This window comes from Penicillium canariense (assembly GCF_028826845.1).
Source record: "Penicillium canariense strain IBT 26290 chromosome Unknown utg000004l_segment0_segment0, whole genome shotgun sequence".
NCBI classification, from domain to species: Eukaryota; Fungi; Ascomycota; class Eurotiomycetes; order Eurotiales; family Aspergillaceae; genus Penicillium; species Penicillium canariense.
Window position 1 is genome coordinate 956,973 of NW_026622731.1, and position 25,790 is coordinate 982,762.

Consider the following 25,790-nt stretch of genomic DNA (forward strand, 5'->3'; position numbering starts at 1 on the left):
CTAGCTTATGCACCTATTTGCCCCTCCCTTTCCTGACTCGACACCATCACCCACCAAAATGCAGGCTGCACAGCAGTCCTGGGGTTAGTTTTGTCGCCTGTTGGATGACACGGCCGCTACAGCTTTCAGGCTAACCACCATGACAAACCCAGAGCTCGAGAACGCAATCAGCGTGTTCGACCCCCAACGCGATGCCCTCTACCAATATGACGAAGCTACACAAAAGACCCTCAATGCAGAACGGCCTTGGGCCTCAGACCCGTACTACTTCAAAGCGGTCCGTATCTCCGCTACAGCACTATTGAAAATGGTGATGCACGCCCGCTCGGGCGGGTCCCTGGAGGTCATGGGCTTGATGCAAGGCTATATCCTACCGAACACATTTGTCGTGACTGACGCGTTTCGACTACCCGTCGAAGGAACCGAGACTCGCGTCAATGCTCAAGACGAAGCGAATGAATACATGGTGTCGTATCTGCAATCGTGCCGGGATGCGGGCCGGATGGAAAACGCTGTGGGCTGGTACCACAGCCACCCAGGGTACGGGTGTTGGCTGTCTGGCATCGACGTAGCCACGCAGCAGACACAACAGATGACGGGGCCGTTTGTGGCCGTTGTGATCGACCCGGAGCGCACGATCTCCGCTGGCCGCGTTGAGATCGGCGCCTTCCGCACTTTCCCCTCAGACTTCAACCCGCCTAAGGAAGGCCATGAAGACGACGATTATCAGACGATTCCGCTTGGCAAGGCGGAGGATTTCGGCGCCCACGCAAATCAATATTACTCCCTTGAAACGACGCATTTCAAGAGCACGCTCGACACCGAAATACTATCTCTTCTCTGGAACAAATACTGGGTCGCGACGCTCAGCCAGAGCCCGTTGTTCACATCGCGCGACTACGGCAGCAAGCAGATCATGGATCTCAGCCAGAAAGTGCGCAAAGCGGCGCGGGGTATCGAGAGCAGTGGTCCACGGGGTGGCTCGGCTACAAATAAAGACCAGCAGCTGGACAAGGTTGTGCGCGGTGGGCAGCGGATTGTATCGGAGGAGGTAAAAGGACTCCTGGCATCCGAGGTGAAGATGAAGCTCTTCCAAGATATCGGGAACCAGTCCTCCTCGGCAGCCTAGAGCCCACCTGCCAGGGTTATTCGGCAAGGAGGCCTCTATTGCATAGATATCGCTACGACTGTTACGCTATTTGATTTTTCATCCTGAACCAGAGCCGGTGTCTGTGGCGCATGGCACGATAAGCTTCTGATGAACTTGGCATGGCGACGACTGCCGGGGGTTTAACTGATAAATCTGGATTTGTCATTGCTGTCTTTTTTGGGATGATCTTGATAAGGCAAAAGTGATGCATCATAACCAGAGAGACTAAGGCGACCCATCAAGTCCCTTTACTCAAGGCAACTCCACATTTAGAATGTTCTTCCGTAATTTACATCAAGAGATAAGGCTGAATGGACAAGTCATTTTCTATCGACCAAGAAAACAGAAGAGCCAGGGTATAGACCGTATAGATGGTTACTGAAACAATTGATATAGAGAAAGCAAGCCAGAACCAAGCATCCTGCTCCGATGATACAGTCAAATAGTCCCATCTGACATGAACGCAGGCCCCAAGTCGTAACGTATCATTATAGAAGATGGCGTCGAGACATTAACCCTGGAGAATATGGCTCACCTCACGCCGGCGAGAGCAAAAAGGGATATGTGGAAACTAAGGAATAAGAAACAGAAAAGAAAAGTGGTGTCAACAGGGCGGCCAAAAATATAACCAAAAGTATGGCCAGTATGTGCGACGTTTGAGTACAGGTGGGAAGGTCGGCCAGTGCACCAGACTGGAAGTCGGGGGGGATCTGGGGTGGGTAGGTGCTGGTGAGATAGAGACATGGTTCAGATCAGATCCCCAAAATTCTATATCAGAAGAATGATAGGTATATCGAACGCAAGAAGTGAGGGCATCTCTGGTGCAGCGTCGGTAATGCATGCAGGAGGGGACTGATGCAACAGGGTCGTGTGAGCGGTCGGGGTGATTTGTCGAAGGGCGGCGTCGAAACCCGATAGGATCGCGGGTCCAGGCGAAGGATTGGAGGTGAAGGAGGAAAGTACATGATCCCGATGCCTATGCAGCACGGAACAGGCCCGGCGGATGCACCGGTGATCAATCACCCTAAGGGAAGAGACGCTCGTGCGCAGACTAGGTCGCCTTGGGCACGGTCGCAATGGCCGACGATCCCCAAAAAAGGGGCCATCACGAACCAACCCTGCTAGTCGCGAAATGGTGAGACATGATATTGCCGGAGTTGGCGACCACCATGTATCCACAACCTTTGATTGGAGCGATTGAGCGCGAATCGGTGTGGCGACGAGGCGACACGATCTTCGGCTGGCGACGGCAGCCCGCAGGTGCAGCTTTGACAGGGGGTCTCCGCCACACGCCTACAGGAAACCGGACTCAGAAAGCAATCTACGGGTTGAAAGATCAAAAGCGGTTAGTCTCAACTTCCACAAAGTTCTGAAGCGTGATTTCTTTGTCCGAAAAAAAAGAAATCATGGAATATGAGGTCAAATTTGGGTATCGCCGAACGTGCCAGATACCATGCCCGAAAAAAGAAAAAAAAGGAAACAAGGCTAGAGGGAAGAGATTATCGCAGAATCGCGACGGTGCTTGCGAAAAGCAGAGGAATTCTTGTCTCTGCTTGCATGTTCAGCATACCTTGCAATCTTCTCGTCTTCGCGCTCTCTAGGTTCGATCTCGAGACTTCGGTCGTACATGTCGTGCACATCACCCGCGGCCTGCAGGTTGCTAAGGATGTAGTCCTGGAGCTCGGGAACAGGTTGAAGGAGATACGGAACGTTCTGGTACTGTTGGATATCCCGGATGACCTCTGCAGTTTTGGCGCGCTTGTTGAAGTTGATCAGTTCCGATGGGGTAAGTGATGGTATACCGTCCTCAATGAAGGTAAGGTCCGTAAGATAGACACCTGGAACATGTAAGCTTTTAGACCCATAAACAAGGGGGAAGGTACCACATCAAGCCCAGGGGTATAGGCGTATTGTTGGTCGCAAGTCATACCAAAGAATGGAATACAAGGAGGGTTGGCAAGATGCAAAGTCTCACGGTATTCGCCAAAGTTCTTCGTGCTCGCCATGAGCCGGCGCATCTGCTCCAAAACAGCAGAGGTGCGGCCACTAACCTGACCCCACGTCCGACCCAGACGATGGATCGGGGCGGTGCCAAGGGCCGAGATGATGGAGGTCAGGGTGGAGTAATTGTTGAGAGAGCGGCATTTCTGGTTTGTTGATTAGCAATTAACCGAGTTTAAGGGTAATAAGGGTACCACGTACATCGGCAACATTGACAAAGTGCTTGATCACCACCACACGCTTTTTAACGTCACCTTGCGTCAAGATCATTTCCGCAACCCAGTTAGTCAGCTGATTTGAGTGCAGGATAAGAGCCTTAACATTAGAAGCTGGCTCCGGCTCATCAGGGCCGACCTTCTTCTGCCAGGTCTTATTCAAGCACTCAGTAGGCCGAATCTTGGAGTAGAGGCGCGACTCAATGATAGTCAATTGCCGCGCAAACTCCGTAGGATCGATATCTAGGAACTTCAGCTTCTTCATGTTCTTTGGGATAATCGGCGGTGGTAGAGCAGTGTTCTGGGTTGGGACAAGACGCTTGACGGAAATGTCCTGGCCCCGAAGTCGCTGTTCAATGACAGCAAGCAGGGTAGGAGAGCCCGGCGTCTTGGTGGTAGCGATGGAATCCTTGGTGAACGCATGCACACGTCGCAAGAGGTCCATGTTGACTTCGTCGTTGGACTCCATCCAGAAGTGGTCGAACCAGCTCTTCAGAATGTTGACCACGCGGAAGCGAATTGGCTTTTGCTTCCGATCAATCCACATTTGCATGTCATCCGAGTTCAAGCCAAAAGGAGGTTGGATGTTGAAACGCTGCACGAGCATCTCGAAGAGTTCGGATGCTGAGGTAAAGGAGCGGTAGGTGAGGAGGAAAGTGTTGTTGAAGGAGGCATCGAGCTTGTCATGGCGTGTAAGGTGTTCAACCAAGCCAGCCAGCGTTCCGCACTTCAAAATTGGCGCATCTCCCTTGGTATCATAGAACACCTCGCCCTCATGGTCCATCTTCAGGAACCAGGGAGTCTCTTCAGGCTCTCTTACAGGCTCTCTAATAGGTGGCTCACGAGTAACCGTCGAAGGGGGTGCCTGGCCAAAGAATCGCTGGGCCTTGTCCATATTACGCCGCACTTTGTCAGTGCCCAGGGCGTAGGAAGAAGGAATGCCAATAGACTCTTTGGCGATCATAGCTTGAGATTCACTGCGCGTATGGGCACCCTTGCTGAGCGATTCATCCTCCTCGTCCAAGCGACTTTCACTTCGGAGAGCAGCGGATTGCTCCTCTGGGATCTGTTCGAGAAGGAGGGATAGCGAGAAGCCAATCTGGGAAACATAATTCTCCAGCTGTTTAGCCACGCTGCGAACGGCAGTGATCCGGTCATCAAGGGAATCGCCGCGCAATTCCGCCCACTCGTCAGCCAGAGGAGCAGAGACTGCCTGGCAACTCAGGATGAAATCGCCAATGCCATCATAAACCCGCTGCTTTTGCAGGCTGAAATCAACCAATTGTGGATTCTGAAAGCTTGTTCCAAGAGGGACCAGGTTGATCGACTCGATGGTAGAAATCCAGGGGCGATATTGCTCAACGACCTTGATTGCAGCAGCCGAAACAGCATCCGAGATCTCGCCATGTTCTGTGACAGTAACGATTTTCTGATTGAGTGACAATCGCTCTTCCAGGCGACGAACACTACCTACGAATGACCTCCTAAGAACGTCAATGTGGTCCAATAGAGCCGTATCAAGACAGACCGAGGGCTCGGTACGCGAATCACCACCCTCAGGAACGAGGAATGACGTCGGGCCGGATGCATCGAGCGAAACACCGTTGTTCTGCCAGCTGCCACCACACGAGCTGCCGCTGACGAAACCAGGAACAATACGGTTAATGTTGTCCCCGCGCTGCTGTCGGGCGACGTCCACATAGCCGTATACTCCTTGCATCACGCCATCGGCCTCCTGCAGACATTTATTGACCGAGTCGGAACCCGGCCAATCAGCAGCCGCGATATGCGACGAAAGAACCAGCTTGGAGAATTTAGACATCATATCCCGGAAGTAAGGGTACAGAGCCTTGTTGGTGGAGATGATAGATGGGTTCCCCGAGTGGTTATCCGTCGTATCCGACCCAGCAGCCAGGAGCATGCGCAGATGGTCGGAAATATCTTCCGCCTTTCTCACATACTCGGACCGATCTTGGGATAAGAGAGCTTGGCGGTAGGCCTCCACGGCATAGCGCATCTTATCGACAAGGAGAGGCCAAGACACGGGTGGTGCGAAGCCATCGTCCACGAAGAATTGGGGAGTATTGGAGGAGATAGAGGGTCGGGAAAAGCTTTCGGTAATGGATGTGTTGGCACTCGTCGCTGCTCCGCTGCCGTAGGTTGCCTGGCTTTGCATCAATGATTGTGCCTTCGGATCCTTGGGGCCAGGGGGGTACAGAGAATCCATCGAGGTCGCAGGCGACACACCATCCATCAAGGACTGACGCCTGCGAGACATCGAGTCGTGCGAACCTAACATCAGGGATTCTCCTTCCGCTTCTGACGCCGAACCATCGTAGTCATCCTCGTCCCGCTCAAATCCGCGTGCCATCATCTCCGGAGGCGGCCGAGTCTGATCAGGGACGAAGAAGTTCGTCCGGTCGCGAGGGCCAATCTCGTTCGCCGCCGTGGGATTCTCGAAGGGTAGCTCCATTGTCGAGTATCCTGTGAGTGTATTGAAGTAGAACAGACGGCCATCCGGAGTAGCCTGAGGAATCCAAAACGCCGCTTCTTCCTGCTCCTTGGGTGCGGGCATAGCCTCGATGGGCAGAATGGGCTGCGAGTCGTGGGAGTTGCCTTCCGAGTCCAGCTCTTCTTCTTCTTCGTGTCCATTGCCGTAGTCATCATCGAGGCCAGAGTCCGCGCTGACGTCCGTGTCATCGTGAGCGTGCGTCATAAGCTCAGCAAAATCGTCCGCCTCCGTAATGATCGTGCAGTAGTTACTCGGGAACCAACCGCGGACATTATCAATAACTCCGTCCCACCACCCAGTATCTAGCTGGTTGAGGACCTGGATGATATCCCCGCGGCGAAAGCTCAAGCTGGTGTGGTCGTCGGCATCGTAATCGTACATAGCCCGCACGAATAGCGCGGGCGGTTCCGGGCTAACCGCATACCCGGTGGCCATCTTCTTCCTAGTAGGGGAGGAGCTCAAACGACCGGGATGGTAGGAAGTGCTGGATCTCCGGTCGTGATGGTGAGAAGCGCCGGTGGGGGTGGTCGCCTGCACGTCGGTGTACTCGAAAGCGGTCGCAATAGTCCCGGCCTTGGAGGCGAATACGGCTCTGGCGTCGACAGCCAAATCTGCCGCGCGGAACTCGAACATGAAGGAGCGTCACTCGCGGCTGCAGCGAGAGAGACACCCTTGTTGAGGTGGGTGGGCCGGAGAGGGGGGGAAGAGGGACGTTGGACTTTCAGCGACCCCTGTGGCTCATAGCTTTTTGGGAATTTGACAGTTGGAGAGAGGGGTGGGTGGGTAACTGATTTTACAACCCACTTTCCGGAGAGGTTTGAGACCGGTCGAGGGGACGACAGAGGTAGAGCAACCACGACAGAGGCGATCAGAGTTAAGCCATGGAGTCAAACATGGTCGTCAGGGAGGAGGGGAGTATACTGGGAGGGGGGGGCTCACTCCTTCACGGGGGAAACGAAGAGGGAGAGTCAGAGTGGAGGCAGGACGGATAAGGCGCCTACTCCGTGGGTGAGTCCTATGGTCGTATGGCTCGTATGGCTGTGACAGGACAGTATCGCGGGTACACGCTGTGGATTCTGTACCGCGGGTATAAATTACGATAGCCCCGATCGATGACAGTACTCCCGCCGTGTTATTGGATACTGGCGGAGACTCGTGATTACTCGTGACAACTGGTGATGCCGAACCCCGAGTCTGACTCCTTCAGACCTGCTATTTTTTTTTCAGGTGGAAAACGAACCTCGTAGATTTGACCAGAAAAATGGGACATGGAAAATACCCAAGAACAGTGAGGGATTGACATCTGCCATAAGTTGTGCCCCTCCGCGCTATCCACCAGTCTGACGGATAAAGCCGCAGGTACCGAACAACACTCAGAACGCGATGCGTGTTACAGAGGATACTCCAGTACGGAGTACTGGAGTACTGTAAATACAGTACAACAATCCAGCGTCTGAGCTCTGTTACCCCCCGGGCCGGCTCCATAACGGGGCACACACTCATCGACCCAGCCTCTAGATCTACCATGGCACGTTCGCGCACTATGGCTTCGAGCCGCCCCAGAACAACTGGGCCCTCGTGTTCTGAGGTGCCTATGGTATGTTCAATCTGACATCGCCTACGGTGTGACCCCCTCTGCCTCTCGCCCCGTGGCCGTCACATCCCCGCGCCTCGGAGGGGCAGAGGGGCGGTAAATTCGGGGCTCCCGTCATCATGCTATGCGCCCTATTCGACCGGAAGCAACTAAGCCAAAAGCAAAAATAAAAGTAAAATTTACTTGCCAAAGACGTTCGGGATCCAGACCAAGCGTGTTACGCCAGTTTCCTGTCGTGGAAGGTGCGCGCCCCTGTGGATCGGCCGCGGCTCACCCTGATTTGACACCGGGGTGGGAAGCCGTGCGTGAACTTTGATCATCACTTTCCAACCGCACCATCCAATGGAATATCCGATGATGGGCTTACTGCTGGAACTTTATACGTGTTCATTATTCACGATACCATCGTTTGTCCGGTGCTCTCTACGATGAGGAACATTCTGGCCACGCCGCAGCCAGGGAGACCACAATGTATCGAAGCCACCAAAAGCCAAACTGTGTCAGGGGGCTGAACGCAAATCCACCAGATAGTAACTACGAAGGACATGCATGCTGCTACGGTAATAATTTAGATTGATGAGCACACCGGCGCGCTGCAGTGGCCTGGACCCCAGACATACCAGCTCTCTCTCTCTCCCTCTCCCCACCCCCCTCATTTTCCCTGTCCTTCGAACTGATATCCAACCAAACTATACCCTCCAGCCCGCATCGCGGAGGCAGAGAGACACCGCTGCCTGTTCTCCTGGTCCCCCGGGGGGGAACACGGGTCATATTATCACGAACCCGTTCATTGTGTTTGAGCAAGAGGAATTGACTTTTCTTCACGCACGAGCCACAGACCGTACCAGAGAGGGGACACTACCTCCGCACCAGAACCGTTCTAGAAGGTCGAACCAGAGATTAAATTTCCATGTGGCTTGCATGGCGTGCAATCAACCACGAGGCTCAGGGCCCAGGCGCGTTTGAGATCATGCTTACGTTCCTCCCCGTTGATGGTGGCTGCAGAGACACAAATTAGTCCGCGCGGCAGGCGTGAGGCCGGAGAAGACAATTGGCTCTGTTCTTGGCTAGGGTGGCATTGTCTTGATAGCCTCGGCGGATAGCATCAACCGGGTTGCTCGCCGAAACATATGCCGCATGCAGGAAACCGGGGCTCGTGCTTCGACTCCTAGTCCGCGATATGGAAGGTGATGCGGCGTGGCAATCAGGCCATAGCCATGGTCGGGTCGTTCCCTATGACGCAGTGATCAAGAGGAGTCTCTCCGGCCCGCTCCTAATGAGGTCTGCAGGCGCGAACTTGACCTGAAACCTGTAGACATGCTTGCGCGATGACGCGCACTGAACAGATTTGTATGAAGAATACCAGGTCTTGTCACGGTAAGGAAACCGGGGGGGGGGAGAAACCTCATCGATATTGGCGTGGAGTCGGCATTTGCCTTCCGGGGTGCAAAAGTCCTGGGATTGAGTTTCCTCGGGCGGTAATTCCATATTTTGATCGAAGCCAAATCAACATACTTCGACTAGTCTCCAACTTGAAAAACCCTCACTCCCCTCGGCACATTGCATTACCTTCACCATGGCAAGAGGCTCAGTGGACATTCGTAACGAAAAACAAGATAACCCTGTCAATATATGCAAAACAGTTGGCTACGCGCACCGACTGGTCCCGCGAACCCGATAGAAAGGGAACCTCTCCACCCATGCGGCATAGTATTAGCCCTCGTGCGAAGCAGATAGCCACATACGAGTGGGAGACCACCGATAACATGTCCGCGGAGAAAGCTGTCTTGGACAAATAACCATGGCGCTGCAGGTTCTATGGTCTTGAGAAACGACCTAGTATGGAAACACGGCTATTGTTCTGGCACAGACGGCGATAGTGCCTGTAGATCAGAGGTGATTGCCTCACTCTGGCTGGGGGTTGACCCGGGCTTGGTTCAGGCATGTACGGAGTAAACGACGGACTTGGCAGGTCGGAATGACAAAGAACTCGGATTCCCCCGATGGCAATTCTCACATGGCTTTATGCTTTTCATGTAACCGTGGTTCAGATATGGTGTAGCACAGGCCAAAGGGGTCGCTTTGTCGTGGTGTGGACGCTCACAGTTGAGGCTCGGTCTCTGGATAGATTGGGCCCGTCCGTCCGACACGTTCTGCAAGCCAAGTTGCTGCTGGCATGCGCTATTGGATGTTCAATGCTTAGTATTCATGGTGCCCATGATGTGAAAGGAAACCCATTCTTGTTATTACTATGTTCGTGTGGTAACAGATGATACAGTATGTACTGTAGTTTCATGTAGTATGTATACTGTATGTCCCTCGGCTGGGAGATTTGCCTTGGACCGCATTCGCTTTGTAGCTGTGACCGCCGAGGAAAGACGAGCACTCTTCTGGTTGAAGGAATTCATTGTCGGGTGTGATTATCAAATATGGTTTTTGTATGACAGGCCCAGGCCCGTGGGTGTGCATTGGGGCATATCTATTCATCTGTGGAGCTCGTAGCCATGATATATATCCACCGTATCTAATGGACCCAAAGAGTAGCCCGACGAACAGCAACACGTAGGTAGAATCGAGGTTTTCAGGTGGGTTTTATAGTGGTACGTCACAGAGTAAACAAGTAGATATTGTTCTCAGAAGTCAAGTGAAGTCGTAGACCCGTGCGTGGCGGCTCTAAAATGAACAGGCGAGGCGCTTCGAAGTCTATAGGTAAGCGAATATAATATGGAGTATATTTCCTGTATATTGCTAGATTCTACAGAGAACCAAGAACCGAGCAGAAAAAGGTAGACCCACGGCGTCTGGTAGGCGAGATGCCTACAGCTACAATCACCACGTCGACGACTGAACACTGCACAAGCCTCTACATTAAAGGTCTAACCCAAAGATGAACAGCTCTCCCGCAACCAGACACCCGAACAGGGGGAAGCATAAACCTCTCTCGTCGAACACCGAGGTCAGATTTTGCTACTGCAAAGCGTCCCTCGATCCTGTTCCTTGCAGGAACCGGACGTGACGGGAATTGCAGGAACCAACCTAACCCCTCCACAGCGACATCATCGGCGGCCCAACCGGACGGATTTCCAGGGAGACGAGTCCTGCTGCTCGGCGCTGGGGGTAGCCAATCGAGTGGCACCACAGGTCCCTATGGCTCCATCCATAGAGGCGTAACCAGCACGTTGGGTCTCCGATGATCCTTGATCATCACCCTGCGCCCCCTTTTTGTTGTTCGGTTAGGGCGTGGAACTGCGGGCATCTTAGCGAAGGGGAGAAACCGGGACCTACACTAGCTCAAATGGACCTGGACGTCGTCAGTCCAGCCATCCTCTGCCGCCCACAAGCAAAAGTACGATCCGAATGGAGCCAATCTCCACTCGGCCTCCCTTTTCTTCCCTTCTCTTTCTTCTAACGCCCCCCACCCACCCAGCCCACCAGCATCCAACATGACAACCTGGGACACTACACGGGCTTAGCCTCGTCGCTGGCGACGGGCGCTAGACTTGAAACTTTAGGGGGAAGAAAGTTCTCCGGGTTCTCCGTCTGCCAACCGTCATCAACGAAACCAACTAAAGAAGCTAAACCAGCTCAATCGACTAAAGGGGGGAAGAGGGGGGGCGGAGGGTTTCCACCTTTTCGAGAAAATTCGGCGGAACGACTCCCCCGGCGCGGGGGCAGAGATGAATGGAACCCTCCTTGCCCACTTGCAATCCATGATTGATTGCGATGGAGGCGGAACCACAGACGGAGGACAGTGGCCATCCAGGTCAGATGGGCTAGCAGGATGTACATCCAGGCATGAGTCTTAGTTTTCCAGGGCGGACGCCGACTATCCCCTGCATCGGCCCTCCCCGTTGGCCCTTACAATTTCCAGGGACATGGCGAGTGGAAGGTGTACGGGGAACGACGGACGGATTAACCCGCACGGATGCGACGCTGCTATCCTGCTCGGCTGGACTGTACGGTGTAGGTTTAGAACACGATCCTTCCGGGTTTTCTCGCTCGCCCTGATATCAGCGAACGTGCAACGCGAACCAAGATCCACGAGAAATCGCGGGAGTGAACCATGGATTAACCCCTTTCCCCGGATGCCCCCTTCCGCCTCGAGCCAAGGGCCGCATCAACAAGCCCGAGTGTTGAAATTCAATAGATCGATGGTGCCGCCTCATCATCACAAGCTACAAAGGCTATCGAGGGGAGGGGCAATGTCCATCGTAAACCATGGGTATCTAACTATCCATGTGCAATAATGGCCCAACTCCATTTGTCGGGTTGATTGCGTGGTCGGTGTCCGAAGTCCAGGCCCTTTGTTCGTCGCGGCACGGCACAGGCAACGGCCGATAAACCTCCTGTGTCTGCCAGGATGGAATACGGGATACGGGGGGGGGGCCGGTTCCCTTCACCTCCAGTCTGACGCTGGGCTTTGTACCAAGTAGGCAGGCGAGAACAGCGTCTTGACGTTATTAGCCCTTTGGAGTATGTAATGAAACTGGGCCAGCACCGCGTGTTCAGCTAGTGGACCCCTGACTTCATCGAATGTCTTGCTCAACGTTGCCCCGAGCCTTGGGAAGTAGCAAAGTTGGGGGGATGCTCCGGGCCCCAGTCTTTAGCGAAAGTGTAAAGCGATAGCGCGCACAATGGGTCTCGTCCAGTGGCGAATATCTTCAAACCCCCATCGCCTATCGCACATGCCCAGTCCAGCCCGTCACCGTCACCGTCCCTGCCGCCGGGCAAGCTGCAGCGCACCAAAGTGCCATGGCGATCTGTCGCGCACCGCATTATCCTGGCCCGCCATGTGTCGAAGCGGTGAAGCTGGCGACGGCTCGCACCCCACGGTGCAAGGTCCGATATCAGCCCTCACCGACATCCTCCAGGCTGCTCATGAAATTCCAGACCGACCTGGCGTGCTGGGCGGAGACCAACGGGGCCCTGCCTATGGGCCCGTCGCGCGGCGCCAGGAGTTGTCGGGACGATGGAGTCGGGGCATCATGGGCGATGGGCGATGGACTGGTCCCAGCCAAGCCTTCACCGGCAGCTGGTGGGCATTAGTTCAGGGGCCGGCGCCGGGGAAGCACTTCCTGAGTTTCTAGCAACGGCACTGGCGGGCCTAGTATTCGGGGTGGAGTCGGAGGCTAGAGAACTGGCGAGCGGGCTGATTCATAACTGGGCCGATGATGTGCGATCCCTTTCGCAGATCCATTATTGGGGCCCGTTTCTGAGACCGGTGGTGATGGACCGCTCTGGAATGGAATGAGGTCTCGGGACGTGTTCCCCATCGAAGGGATTGGGAATGATCGACCCTCGATCAACTGGTGGGCTTCGCGGGAAGCAAGGAACGTACTTGTGCGGCTGGCAGGGCGGTGAAGTCACCGCTCAGATGCGACGCGTCTTCAGGAGGGCAGGGTTCCTGCTTGGGTCGAGAACGTTAGAACGGGGTCGGTCCGCTGCATCGGAAAGTGGATCGACATCCTGGCCTTCCCACAGGTCAAATCACATCCTCCTGCAGGGCCCCTATCGGCTGCGGCGACGGAGTCTTCCGTATAGTGCGTTGAGGTGGTGAAAAGCTCAAGCTCCCCGGTTCACCGCTTGAATCCCAGCCCAGGGAAGTTTTGTTGAGACTGCGATGGTCCTCTGGGTGGTCCGCGTAACCTCGGGGATTTGCTGGTGCTTGCTTACCAGGGGGTTTGCGCTCATGGGATGGACAAGGTAACGTGTCGCTGACGAAGCGAATATCTATCAGTCTACTGGAGGCGAGGGGGAGCACAGCACTCTGCTTGGAGAACGGAGTACCGATGCACCCAAATGCCATTTTGACGACGACCTTCCACTCTGTGCCGTCCTGGACCAAATGACCCCACTCGAGTGGAGGCGCGTCGCCAGACGCGTTTCCCAAGTAACCGCGTCGGTGCTCCGCGTCCTCGGGCTCCTATGATGCAGTGCCCCACGGGAGGAATTCGCGGATCCCTCCGCGTTGCGCTATGCTATTGTTCTTTTGCGGTGTACGTGCCAGCTCACGCGGATGGTTATTGCCTCGCAACTATCAACGAGTGGACCCCGAGAAGGAGTTCCTCGATTTTGCCGATACAGAATATGCAGCACCGGAGGACAGGCGGGAGATAGCAGATCCGTCGCGCCACGACCGGTATACTCGGGATCGCAGATAGCGATGTATACGATATACATTCGGACCCCGCCGAGTCCAGTCCAGCGTCGCGACTCCTGCGCATGGATCTTGGCCAGAAACAGCAAGAGCCGAGCGGCATCAGATGATGTTATCCCCAAGGCCCGCCCCCGATTCGCGATTCGCATCTTGCGTGCAGATCACCCTGCAGCCCGGCAGCTGATGTCTCGAGGGCAAGTAACACGGACAGGAGGCCCGCGCCGTCGTACATACAATATGGTGGAAGTGGGCAGCCAACAGTCCATGGGAGAGTCAGCGATTCTCCACGACGCGTGACTAAGGATTACCTGCACAGCGCGTCGCAGTACTTCAGTACTTCAAGGGGTGCTTCCCATCATAATGCATCCAAGCCACGGACTACCAGCGTGGCACAGCCGAACCGCCACAGAGGGGCCGAGATGAAACTCTGCTCCTGCACCAGTCAGGCTGGGGCTGTGCCGAAAGTACCGGTCAGAAAGGGCGATTGATCTGTCAATCAGGGGGAAACACGGAGTCCACTGGCACACTCTCGCTGGCGGAGGAGTTGAGACACCGGGCAGCCTGTGGCGCTGACCGTCCGAAACGGGCGTCTCTGATTTTGGGCCCCTCCACTATGATCGATTAGCCAAATCCTATTTTTCAACAGCTAGTATCAACATGTTGGGCCCCATCTGGCAGGGCGTGGTGTGGTGGTGGTGTGGGCGGGATCGCCCTCCACCACCTGCAGCTACTGCGACGGTGCCGGGGACTGGCTAGGATTCACAGCCGAGCCGATCGAGGCCTCCCACTTGTCCATCCAGTTGGATTGACTGGTTCTGCTGTACTATAATGCCCATTCCCATTCCCTACGAGGATGCTGGTTTCCTGGTCGGACTGGTCTAGCAGACATACCGGGGACTGGGAAATTGCAACCCATCCCTGTCTCATTCCCAACACACCCAAGTGCCCGTCTGATTCGCAACTGTGTGACGCTGCGCCTGAAGGCCTTCATTATTACGTGAAGCGTGAACTATGCTCACGCCCCAGCCGGACGAGCCCAATCTGTGATCGTGCCGATCGGAGGAGGGGGTTTCTGGCATGACAGAGAGGGGTAGCGGAGGCGCGAACCATGGTTGCGACCGAACAGGGCCAGCATAAAGTGGGAGGTGATCGGATGACATGATAACGGCGGGGTAGGCTCATCCACGTCAAGCAACATGGGACGAACCAGTTACGTAGCAATGAGGCGATCTCCAAACACTCCGGATCTTTCTGTAGGCATAACCCGTATCCTCCGCACTCCGTCCTTGCCGTCGACTCGCCCGCAGGGTGCCACGATCGAAGACACTAAGTCGCCTCACATGCCAGCCACACATTCCCCCCTACGATAAACAAAGGGCTCGACGGACCCATCGAGCCCTGGCCGGGCTGAGCGAGGGGCCACTGGCCCACCATGCCCTCGCAGCAGACGGCGTTATTTCATTATTGCGTTCATTCGTCGTTCCCTTTTGGTCTTATTTCTTTTTACATGATGCCTCCCGGACGAGATTGCTTTTTTGGGCGTAGAATTTGACTCTTGAGACATCGCATTTATCTCCGTACTCTCTGTCCCTCTGTATACATAGATTATGCTCTGTCCATTTTGGCGGGGATCCCTACTATCTTGGCCCCTCTCTATGTATCGCCCACTCTATGTATCGACGTGTGTTTTATCTAATCTCGACCTAGGCCCTCCCAAGAAGCAAACGTCCGGTGGGACCGAGGCGGTGGAAGCCATGTGGGCACCCTTTTATTTTATTCTTATTTTTATTTTATTTTCTCGATCGGGTCGCATCTGTTGTCTCTAGTGAAGTAGGGCTAGTGATTTGGGTTTGGCGATAGTACAACTCGATGGTGTCTGGTAAAAGGGGGGACATACAATCGGAGAGCAGGGCGGGTTCCGCGTGGAAGGTTGGGCCGGCTGTGGCAGGAGGAACGGGAAGTGCGTGGCCGCAGGGAACCACGTCGAGGGGGGGGCTGGGCGTGACTTACGAAGCCTTCTGTGGAGGGGCAGAGGGGAGTGTCCCCCTCCGATTGTGACCGCCCTAACTGCATCGGTCATGCTGTAAAATGTAGCCAGTCCCGCTTTTCGCCCCTCGGCCCTCTCGTAGTAAGCGATGCTTGGGCCCACGGCCCTCCCCTCGCCCTCCCTTCCACTCTGCTAGCCTCTCCCCTCCTTCACGCCAGCCCTCCCCTCCCACCCCCGGCGTTCCTAAATTCCTCTTTTCTCCTCATCCACTTTCTTCCCCCTCCTACTCCTCTTCCCCCTCCTCCTCCCACCTCCCACCTCTCACCTTTCAACACTCTCAACCCCTCCTCGCGCGGTGCTTTAACGCTCATCCGCCTTTCTTTTCAGAGCGTTCCTTTTTCTCTTATTGATTTTATTCATCCCACTCCCCCGCCGTCCGCCTGTGGCTGGACTCCCACTTTCGCCTCTCCCGCAACCATCAACAACCCCCTCTCGATCTTGGTTCCCATCGATCCCCCACCCCAAGGAATGATCAGACATCCCAACGAACTCCTGTCGTCGACACGCCTACAGAACCGGTGCGAGCTCACTCAGGGGACGATACCATCGCCGTCGACTTCGATTCTTGCTTGAGACGCAATCGACCCGAACTCGAGACACACATGGCTCCCTCAGCTCCCGGGACGGCCAGCAATTCGCCGGCCAAGAAGTCTTCCGCTCCGGAGAAGAAGTACAAGTGCCAATTTTGCAATCGCGCCTTCAGCCGCAGTGAACATCGCAGCCGACATGAGCGTTCCCGTAAGTCTTCTCTCCCATTCTTCCCACTCTTCCGGCGGGGGGAAAAGAAAAAGAAAAAGAAGCCCTCTCCCCAGACTGACTTGAGTTATACAGACACAAAAGAGCGACCCTTCAAGTGTTTGAAGTGTCGGAGTACCTTCGTGCGCCGCGACCTTCTCCTGCGCCATGACCGAACTGTGCACGCCAAAGATGGCGGTATCCCCTTGGTTGCGGAGGGTCGGAGACGCGGTGGAAATGGAGGGGTCCAGAAGCCCTCTTCGGCGGGTCCGTCCAAGCCTTCAATCACGATCGATCCCGCAACACTGGAACAGATCGAGGCAAGCAGCGATGGTATGGTCGACCTTGAAACTGCAGCCATGTTGATGACAGACTTCCAACATAAGGCTGCAGCAGCCGTGACCGGTCAGGTCTCCGAGCGCTCCGACTCCCTCTCCCCTGGACGCGGCTCCTTCGAACCGTATCTGTCGGGCAACGCCACTTTGCCCCAGATGCCCTGGGACACGCTCGTTTCGCCCGCGGAAACTGGCTCGATGCCCACCCTGGTCGACCGCCATGGCCCCGTGGGAGACGTGCTTCTGTCGAACTCGCTTTCCATGTCTGGAAACTCTACCCCGAACGCACTGTCCCCGTACCCCTCCATGACTGGCCCCGTCAGCCCTGTGAACTACCGCCGGTCTCCCGGACCGAGCCAGGCTTTGACCCTCGCTAGGCCCCCTCAATTAGCCGACGATATGGAGCGTAGCTTGATCATCGAGCGCGTGCAGAGCGCCGACACCCTGGGTGCTCTGCCCGATAACTTCCAGATTCCCTCCTCAGCCGCTCTGAACCGGTACCTGTCCACCTACTTCAACCTGTACCACCCCCATCTGCCATTCCTCCACCAGCAGTCCTTCAAGCCGACTTCGGCCCCGACCCCGCTGTTGCTGGCTGTTTTGTCCATTGGGGCTCTGTACACGTTCGAGCGCGACCATGCCTTCATGCTTCATGTCGGCTCCAAGGTTCTGGTTAACCAGTTCCTACAACACAAGGAGAACTTTGATTCGCGCAAGTGTCCGCTGTGGCTGATGCAGAGCACCCTGCTCAACATGGTCTTCGAGAGCTGGAGCGGTGACCCCAAAGGTCTCGAGTGGACTTGTTCCATCAAGAGTCTCCTTGCCAACATGGTCGCTGGCAACCGGTACCAGCTCAAGCTGCGTACCGAGGCCCGTCAGGCGGTTCAACCATCGCGTGAGGAGTGGATTGAGGACGAGTCTTGCCGTCGTACCTACTTTGCCGTTTACATCTTCTTCGGCATGCTCACTCTGACTTTCAATCACACCCCTGCGATGAGCTTCGACGAGTTCGATAACTTGGAGCTGCCTTCGTCCGAGTCCCTCTGGAACTTGGACGCCGCGGATGAGGAGACCTGGCACCGTAGCATCGCCGCCTCCAGCTCGTTGACCGTCCGCGAGGCCCACGACTTCCTGTTCCAGGGCGAGCAGACTCGCTACAGCGCCTTCGCTACTCGCGTTCTGATCAACGCTCTGTTTTTGCAGGTGTGGAACCACAAGCGCAGCTTCGAGGCTCTGCAGGATGTGGTGACCGAGTACAAGCTCCGTTTGGCTCTGGAGACCTGGGAGAGCTCTCTCGAGGTGTGCGAGCCGGAGACTATTGTTGTCCCGCTCAGCACTCCCCAGAAGGGCCACCCTCTGATCTTCAACTCGATGGCGGTCTACCGCAACACTCGTGCCCGCCTTGAAGTCGACCTCAAGTCCATCCAGGAGGCCATGCGCTATCACTCTTCCTACGAGGTGGCTGCTGCCATGACCGTCGCCCGCGAGAAGGTCAAGCGCTCGCAGGAGATGAACAAGGTTGTTGAGCAATGCTTCGAGTGCATCGAGATTGCTGCCATCCAGGGCATCAACTGGGTCGCAAAGACCTCCGCCACCAACTGGAGCGTCGAGCACCCGCTATGCGGCCTGGATTTGATGGTTATCCTGAGTCTCTGGCTCTACCGCCTGGAACATGACGACGAGCCGGCGACTGAGGCCGAAATGGCCATCTACAACAAGGTGCGGAATCTATTCGACGATGATGCCATCGACGCCTTTGGTAAACTCAGCTCCACCGTCGCCCGTGTTTGGGGTAACATCCTTGACGGCGTGGTTGTCTGGGGGTAAGTTCTCAATCTCCCGGTCTGCAGGAATCTCTTGTCGCAAATACTAACTCCTTTCTTAGAATTACCAAGTTGATGGGCGAGTCGTTCAAGCTGCACTCCCAGGCACTGATTGGCTACGAGGATTCTTTGCGTGTCGCAAAGGATCAGCCGATTCACGTGGTGCCCACCAAGTCGCTCGCCAGCGTCGGTACTGCGTACTAACCACTTCGCCACTCTCATTGGCTCACTTTTCTTCTTCGTCTTTTTGACTGTGCCTTTTCTTGTTGTCTTTCGGTTTGTTTTTCTTACTCTCATTATCTGGACGCTTTCATTGGGACACATGGGAAACTCAGGAACGGTTAAAACGCCAGTAGGCTAGGCGGGGTGTTTTTGGGCTTTGGCTTCGGGAGATACCGCCGTCGTGACGCCTGTGTGGTGATTTCTGGCCTTTCGGCTTTATTCTGGGTTGCATCTTCTTTTCTTTCCTCTTTCCTCGTTACACCAGGGAGTCTGGTGTGGTGTTCATTTGCGCTTTTGGCTCTCCCTCTTCGACACCTGGCTGGTCCTGCGTGTTGCTCTCGCACTCGACGGAGTTTTTTTATATCATGTTTGACTGCCTTGTGTTTTGCGACAAACTAGCCCCTAATCCCCCCCCCCCCCCCCGTCAGTCCATCTGCCTTTTTTGATTTTTTGATACCTTTGGATGTTTTGTTGCTGCGAGTTGTGCATTTTCCTCTTATTCTTGTGTGTCGCTCTCTCTCTCCTCTGTCTACTTCGCGTGACCGGGGGCTTTGGCTGGCTACCCTGCCTCGCTGCCTCACCCGGGGCAGGAGGTAATTTGCCGCCGACTCGGCCGCTTGTATTTGATGTTGATTGCATTTGTTTGATTTGATTTATGTCATTTGATACTGCGCTGCGCCTCCCCTTTTCCCCGCCTTGCGATCTGCTTTTTTGATCTGTTTGCCGTTTTTCTATGCCTCTTTTCAGCTCAGCATTTGGTTTTTGCATTTAATTTCACCTGCACATGTTTATTTGATTTGCCTTTTTTTTCTCTTTTATCTTTTATCTTATTTACATGTACTATACGTAATCGACGAATACAACATTTTGGCGGGGACTCTTTTCTCTTTTCTCTTCTCTTCTCTACTCTACTCTTTTCTGCTCGGACAACTGGAGGCATAGGATGGTTCGTATCTTCGATCCGGCTCTTCGGACCACCTGACGTCTTAGTCGTGCACTGTATCTATCCGAGTAATGTCCGACATGGGCTTCCCCCCATCCCTCCAACCACACGTTCTTCGTCTACTTCCCAATCGCAACAAACAAGCGATCCCCAATATCCCCCACTCCCGGCACAATCATCCCCTTCTCATTCACACTCTCATCCACCGCTCCCACCCAAATCTGCACCCCCTCCCAACTCCCCGCCACGCGAGCCACCCCCTCGGCCGACGCAAGCACGCTCAACATGATCACCCGCTGCACGCCCCAGTCCCGCAGCGTCTGGATGGCTGCGTCGGCGGTGGCGCCGGTCGCGATGATCGGGTCGAGCAGGATGGCGAGCGGGGCTGCGGCGGTGTTGGCTGTTGGGTCTGTGGAGGCGGGCGAGGCGGGGGAGAGAGCGCTTTTGTGGAAGGGGAGGTTGTTGTAGTATTCTACGGGTTGGAGGCCGACTGGTTCGCGGAAGAGGCCGAGGTGGTAGATAGGAACTGCAATTGGGAGGAGGGCATTGATTGCTGGGAGTGGTTGTTAGTTGGGAGTTGGTATGGGGATGAGTAATGGGGATGGGGATGTGGATAGGGATGGGGACGGGTAGGGGTGGGGGGTGTTTGGCGGGAGCGTGGAGCGCGGAGAGTGCAGTGCGCAGTCTGGTTTGAGTGAGAGAGAGCGAGAATAGCACGAACCGTCTACCATGCCCAGTCCTGAGCGCAGAATGGGCACCAGGGCCAGGTCTGCCGGGTCGATGGTGGAAGTTTCGTACTCGACGCCGAGCGGGGTGCGGTCCTGTGGGACGTTAGGAGGTCTCTCTGCGAATGATCGGATCTTTCTCCGTAGTTCAATTTCATTCTGGGAGGACATACGGTTCCCGTCTTTGCTACCGTTAGCCCTTTTGCGAATGCCTCGACGCCCAAGATCGACGCGATCTCCTCGACCAGCGCCCTTGTTTCGCGCGGGGTGGTGTTCTGCGAGCGGAGCTGCGAGAGCTTGGCCTGGAGGCAGGGGTGGGTAGAGACGTGGACGTGGGGGGGAGAGACATTGCGGATGATCAATACAAGAATGATATGACAATAATTGAGGGAGAGGGGAGAGGTGAATAGGGGCAAGAAAGAAGAGGCGAGGTGGTATACAAAGGAGGGGGAGCGGTGTTCTTATCTCCCACTTGGCTGCAGGCTGCTTATCACGTTCCCCGATGGTTGGGTCCAGGTAGAATGTACGGAGTACTCCGTGTGCGGAGGCCGATTCTGCCAGTGGCTGGTGCCCCCTACAGTAGCTATCGTGATGCCTACAGGGGTAGAACTCCCCGCAGGGGCTTGTCATTGCCGGCCGTCTGTACCTGGTCCGGAGCTGTACCTGGCTGGCGGTAGACACCGGGTTCCTCGTCAAGGCCCAGCTCGGGCTCAGTGCTTTGCACAGAGTGCGATTCATAACCTTTGCTCTTGCTTAGCACTCAATTGTTTGTACTGATCAACTATCCACTAGCCACTCCCTCGAGTAGAGTAGGAGTAGAGTCTCCATCGGTGACGATCGCTATCGCGGTGCTCTTATCAGCTCCACCGCAGACCCACTTCACGCGTTCCTCTCCTCGGCACGGCCTAACCTTCACTCTCCCACTTCACGCGTTCCTCTCCTCGGCACGGCCTAACCTTCACTCTCCCACTCCCGCGCGCGAGAGCATGGCGCCGCCAGCAGAGCCAGACCTCTCCGCGGCTGCAGAGGGCCCTGAACCAGATGCGGACCCTTCATTGACCGAGACCGTTGCGCCGCAGCCCGTCGACCCGATCTCCTCCCAGCGCTCCCGGTGCTGCACAGCAGAGCGGCCCTGCTCCGAAGACGAGGCCGTCGCGCCGACGCAAGCTCCCGAGCCAATACCACGCCCCAGCATCCTCCCCGATGCCGAGAAAGATGCAGACCCGGCATTGACGGAGACCGTCATGCCCCAGCCTGTCTCCCCGAGATCCTCCCAACGGCAAAGATGGTACTCCTTCGAACGCCCTGGTTCCGAGTCCGAAGCCAACGCGCCAACGCCAACCGCAGCGCCAACCACACCTACCACACCCACCACACCGACAACCCCTCTCTCCAAACGCGCCACCCACCTCTACATAACTTCCTACCTCATATTTTTCTCCCTCCTTGGCACCCTCGCCCGCCTCGGCCTCCAAGCCCTCACCTTCTACCCCGGCGCCCCCGTCGTCACCGGCGTCCTCTGGGCCAACGTCACCGGCAGCCTCCTCATGGGATTCCTGGCCGAAGACAAGAAACTCTTCCAACAAGAATGGGACACACCACCTGCCCCGCCAAAAGACGGACCCGAGGCCGCGGAGCGCGCCAAGACCCACCTGGCCGTGAAGAAGACCATCCCGCTCTACATCGGCCTGACGACAGGCTTCTGCGGCTGCTGTACGTCTTTCTCGAGCTTCATGCGCGACGTCTTCCTCGCGCTGGCAAATGCCCTGCCGGACCCCTCGCTCCCGGCGGGGGCGGGGATCGCCCCTCGCCATGGCGGGTATAGCTTCATGGCGTTGGTCGCCGTGCTGCTGGTGACGGTCTCGCTGTGCCTATCGGCGCTGATCGCTGGCGCGCATCTGGCGCTCGTGCTGGCGCCGATCACGCCCACCGTGCCCTTTGCGCTGACGCGCCGTGTGCTGGACCGCGCGGTCGTGTTCCTGGCGTGGGGCTGCTGGCTCGGCGCCGTGTTCCTGGCGATCTGGCCGCCGGACCGGCATGGGGGTGCCGAGACGTGGCGCGGCCGGGCGGTGTTCGCGCTGGTGTTTGCGCCGGTGGGGTGTCTGGTGCGGTTCTATGTGTCGATGCTCTTGAACAGCCGGGTGCCGTCGTTCCCGCTGGGGACATTCGCAGTGAACATGCTGGGGACAGCGGTCGAGGGGTTGTGCTACGATCTGCAGCATGTGTCGGGCCTGGGGGCGGTGGTACCGGGTGCGTTGACGGGGTGCCAGGTCTTGCAAGGCGTGATGGATGGGTTTTGTGGGAGTGCGACGACAGTTAGTACGTGGGTGGCGGAGCTGAATGGCGTGGCGAGGAGGAGGCAGGCGTACTTGTATGGCGGGGTGAGCGTGGGGGTTGGGCTGGGCTTGCTGGTGGTGATCATGGGGAGTTTGTTATGGACGAGGGGCTTTGCGGAGCCGGTGTGTGGGTGATGCTCCCATCTGAGACCGTGTGCCTTTCTATACCAGTATAGGGTGATCGTGATCAGAGGACGATCATAAGAGATCGCCAGTCATGCTCCAGTTCATTCCAAAAGCCCAGTACATACAGATCCCACTCCATTTTGATACCATGGCAATCCAATGCCCTCTTGCCCTCTCATGCCAATCTCGTGCATCCCATCATAACAGATCCCCTCTCCCCCCAAACTTAGCCCTCTCCCCCCTCGCCATCCCATGCACCGCCAACTCCGCCCGGTCCCCGGCCACCGCATACCGATCCATCATCTTCTCGTGCATCCGCTCGGCCCCGGGGCCTGCCGCCACCGTCGTCGTGTTGCCCAAGTGCAGCCCATCCGCGGCGGCGAGGGTACCCGGCATCGAGGAGCCGTTCTTCAGCGCCTTGCGGCGGCCGAGGTCTTCGGCGTGGGCGCGGCGTTGGACTCCTGCAAGCGGGCTGGTTAGCTCCCAGGTAAAAAGAAGAAAGAACTGCAGAGAAAAGAACTGCAGAGGAGAGACCGGTTCCCTCGATGGGAACGCCTGGTCCTGGCATCAGGGCATGCACGGACTGGATGCTCTCCCCATCTATAGATCGGGTATTGAGCCGAACCACGACTAATGCAAGACATGACATACCCCGCCAGATAAACGAATAAATGCCCATCGTCACCAGACAGGCCCCGATAAACGCAAACATAATGCCCAGCTCGCGGCCCGAGGACGCGGGCGTGTACTCCGGGTACTGGGTCATGGCGCCTCTGGATCGACCAGTCGCAGTTGTATCCTGCACTTGCCGCTCTGCTTCAATAACCAACAACAACAGCAATAACAATAGCAATAATGCCGGCTCTTCCTTCTGGGCTGGCCCGCCGACTTGCAGCAGATGCAGATAGAGGGTGGAGTTGGGGCGGAGGTGTGGGGAGTCGGGCGTTGGCTTTGAAGTTGGGGGCGGATTCAGCCTCAGCCTCAGCCAAGCACGGGAGGGGATTGGGGATCGACGATGATGTCGGCGGACGGTGCTTGGGGCGGGGTTGCGACAGGAAGGGGATTTGGGGGTGGGCGGAGAGTCTGTGATGTGCGATATGTCCGTCAAGGGACTCAAGAAGTTGGGGGAGAGACCGTGTGAAAGGGGAAAGTACCTTGGACAGCTGTCGATGCAAACAAAGACACCTGCTGGGCTAGACTCGCGTTGCGATCTACCGGACGATCAATTTGAGACTGCGAGTTACGGAGAAGAGCGGACGGTAGGGTGTGTGAGAAGTACAGATTGAAGAAGTGTGCCATCAATATTTGTATATACACTCATCAACGGAAACCCGATAAATAAGTCCATGAGCCGGTTCACAGCCGCATGTATCGGAATCCATCCATATAAACAGCCCCCCCCCCCCCCCCCCCCCCCCCCAAGGATTATAATGTAGGGTAGGTATCATATACAACATGCAGTCTCTATACTCCGCGGTCCAGCTCGCTCGCCTGCCCCAACGGCCGTAGCAGCAGCAGCAGCAGCCGTAGACGGTGGAAATGCAACGGTGCTCAAAAGAATCCCCCATACCCGGGCACACACAAAAAGAAGAAACAGTGGCCCGGGCCATGGATGCAAAGGTAATGGAAAAGAAGATGAAGGGGAAAAAAAAGTCGCTGAAAATCGCCCAGAGCAGCAGCAGAAGAAGAAAAGTAGGAGGATTAGAGATGGTCAGGTAAGGGCATGAGAAGTCGAGGACCAGATGAAGGTAAAAGGTCAAGGTGAAGGTGAAGGTTAAGGTCAAGGTCAACAGTGTGGTCGGGTCGAAGTTAAGTCGGGGGGCGCGTATTCATGTGTCGTGTCAAAGATGTTCGCCGGTATCGAAGAGAAGGAAAAGAATATAGAATATAGAACAGCGCGGGCGGAAGGAAACGGTGCACGCTGCTTCCCATGAGGACGGCTAGCCCAGCATCACCGCTGCCAGCGCCGTGCAAGTCAGGCCAATCGCCATCCCAATCCACGGCGTCTGGCCGAGCGAGCCCTCGCTGCTCACCTGCGGGACAGAGATCCGCCGCGGCGAGCGCGTGTCAAGGATCGCTATGCCCGCATCGAGTTCGGCGATGGGAGCCCGCTGCTCCAGTTGATTCACGTTCGGTATCGTCGCGGCGGGCGAGCGGTGTGCGAGGGAGTCGGTGTTGTGTGCGAGGTGGATGGCGCGCGGGAGCGGGTCGGCCAGGACGGCAGGCGCGAGGGCCGCGAGCAACACGGTTGAGGTTTTCATGGCGTTTGTGTTTATGGCTTGGGTGTGGTGATCTCCGTCCGGTCGGAGGAGGGCTTTTGCTTGATTTTTCTCCTCCTGCGCGCAGTGGCGGGGGTCCTGGTCACTGATGTCCGCGCGAAACAAGCAACGCCAAGAAGGTGCGGGTCGAGGGTGACGGGGGGTGGAAGTTGGCGAGGCAACAAGGGACCAGGGAGGTGGGAGGTGTTCAACGCTGGGGTGGAAAACGTCGATCTTAAGAGGATGGGCAGAACCGGTCTGCAGGAGTTGGGACTGCGATTGAGGTGTGCAGGTGTCGCAGGTTTTGGGGGGAAGCGTGGGCGTTTTGACGGGGCCGTTCGAGGAATAAGAAATAGGGGGGCCGAAAGCTGGTCCAGCCACGGGAGCCGCACGGTCCTGAACCTTGTTTTCTTCTTTTTTTTTTCTTTTATGGTTCGGGGGGCGATTGGGGTTCTGCGCTTGAGGTGAGATGTTCTGCAGACTCGATGGCCCTAGAAAACACACAGTGGAGGAGGAGGAGGAGGAGGAGGAGGAGGAGGAGGAGGAGTGAACGAGCAGGCGAGAAAAAAAGAGCAGTTGGAGATGAAGCAAGCCAGGGCGGGGCCTTTCAT

At 56.1% G+C, this 25,790-nt stretch overlaps 10 protein-coding genes across 10 annotated transcripts; 5 read left to right on the forward strand and 5 right to left on the reverse strand.

The window, feature by feature from the left end:
• Positions 1-58: 58 nt before the first annotated feature.
• Positions 59-1,129, forward strand: N7482_006690 (Mov34/MPN/PAD-1 family protein; the record flags this gene model as incomplete). Its single annotated transcript, XM_056688815.1, has 2 exons — positions 59-83; positions 153-1,129. The coding sequence occupies 2 exons, from the start codon at positions 59-61 to the stop codon at positions 1,127-1,129; spliced, it is 1,002 nt and encodes a 333-aa protein (XP_056541244.1).
• Positions 1,130-2,319: 1,190 nt separating this feature from the next.
• Positions 2,320-2,523, forward strand: N7482_006691 (uncharacterized protein; the record flags this gene model as incomplete). Its single annotated transcript, XM_056688816.1, has 1 exon — positions 2,320-2,523. One exon carries the CDS (start codon positions 2,320-2,322, stop codon positions 2,521-2,523), a length of 204 nt encoding a protein of 67 aa, XP_056541245.1.
• Positions 2,524-2,635: 112 nt separating this feature from the next.
• N7482_006692 (putative cell division control protein Cdc25) lies at positions 2,636-6,511 on the reverse strand (the record flags this gene model as incomplete). Its single annotated transcript, XM_056688817.1, has 3 exons — positions 2,636-2,988; positions 3,081-3,297; positions 3,353-6,511. The coding sequence occupies 3 exons, from the start codon at positions 6,509-6,511 to the stop codon at positions 2,636-2,638; spliced, it is 3,729 nt and encodes a 1,242-aa protein (XP_056541246.1).
• Positions 6,512-12,157: 5,646 nt separating this feature from the next.
• N7482_006693 (uncharacterized protein) lies at positions 12,158-12,559 on the forward strand (the record flags this gene model as incomplete). Its single annotated transcript, XM_056688818.1, has 1 exon — positions 12,158-12,559. The coding sequence occupies one exon, from the start codon at positions 12,158-12,160 to the stop codon at positions 12,557-12,559; it is 402 nt and encodes a 133-aa protein (XP_056541247.1).
• A 395-nt stretch (positions 12,560-12,954) lies between these two features.
• Positions 12,955-13,778, reverse strand: N7482_006694 (uncharacterized protein; the record flags this gene model as incomplete). The annotated part of the gene is made up of 2 exons (XM_056688819.1): positions 12,955-13,395; positions 13,485-13,778. The coding sequence occupies 2 exons, from the start codon at positions 13,776-13,778 to the stop codon at positions 12,955-12,957; spliced, it is 735 nt and encodes a 244-aa protein (XP_056541248.1).
• Positions 13,779-16,278: 2,500 nt separating this feature from the next.
• On the forward strand, positions 16,279-18,773 carry N7482_006695 (C2H2-type zinc finger protein; the record flags this gene model as incomplete). Its single annotated transcript, XM_056688820.1, has 3 exons — positions 16,279-16,414; positions 16,508-18,569; positions 18,632-18,773. 3 exons carry the CDS (start codon positions 16,279-16,281, stop codon positions 18,771-18,773), a joined length of 2,340 nt encoding a protein of 779 aa, XP_056541249.1.
• A 1,080-nt stretch (positions 18,774-19,853) lies between these two features.
• N7482_006696 (uracil phosphoribosyltransferase) lies at positions 19,854-21,197 on the reverse strand (the record flags this gene model as incomplete). Its single annotated transcript, XM_056688821.1, has 4 exons — positions 19,854-20,287; positions 20,456-20,555; positions 20,633-20,761; positions 21,123-21,197. The coding sequence occupies 4 exons, from the start codon at positions 21,195-21,197 to the stop codon at positions 19,854-19,856; spliced, it is 738 nt and encodes a 245-aa protein (XP_056541250.1).
• Positions 21,198-21,445: 248 nt separating this feature from the next.
• On the forward strand, positions 21,446-22,930 carry N7482_006697 (FluC/FEX family fluoride channel; the record flags this gene model as incomplete). The annotated part of the gene is made up of 1 exon (XM_056688822.1): positions 21,446-22,930. The coding sequence occupies one exon, from the start codon at positions 21,446-21,448 to the stop codon at positions 22,928-22,930; it is 1,485 nt and encodes a 494-aa protein (XP_056541251.1).
• A 189-nt stretch (positions 22,931-23,119) lies between these two features.
• N7482_006698 (uncharacterized protein) lies at positions 23,120-23,687 on the reverse strand (the record flags this gene model as incomplete). Its single annotated transcript, XM_056688823.1, has 2 exons — positions 23,120-23,382; positions 23,573-23,687. The coding sequence occupies 2 exons, from the start codon at positions 23,685-23,687 to the stop codon at positions 23,120-23,122; spliced, it is 378 nt and encodes a 125-aa protein (XP_056541252.1).
• Positions 23,688-24,861: 1,174 nt separating this feature from the next.
• N7482_006699 (uncharacterized protein) lies at positions 24,862-25,182 on the reverse strand (the record flags this gene model as incomplete). Its single annotated transcript, XM_056688824.1, has 1 exon — positions 24,862-25,182. One exon carries the CDS (start codon positions 25,180-25,182, stop codon positions 24,862-24,864), a length of 321 nt encoding a protein of 106 aa, XP_056541253.1.
• Positions 25,183-25,790: the final 608 nt, after the last annotated feature.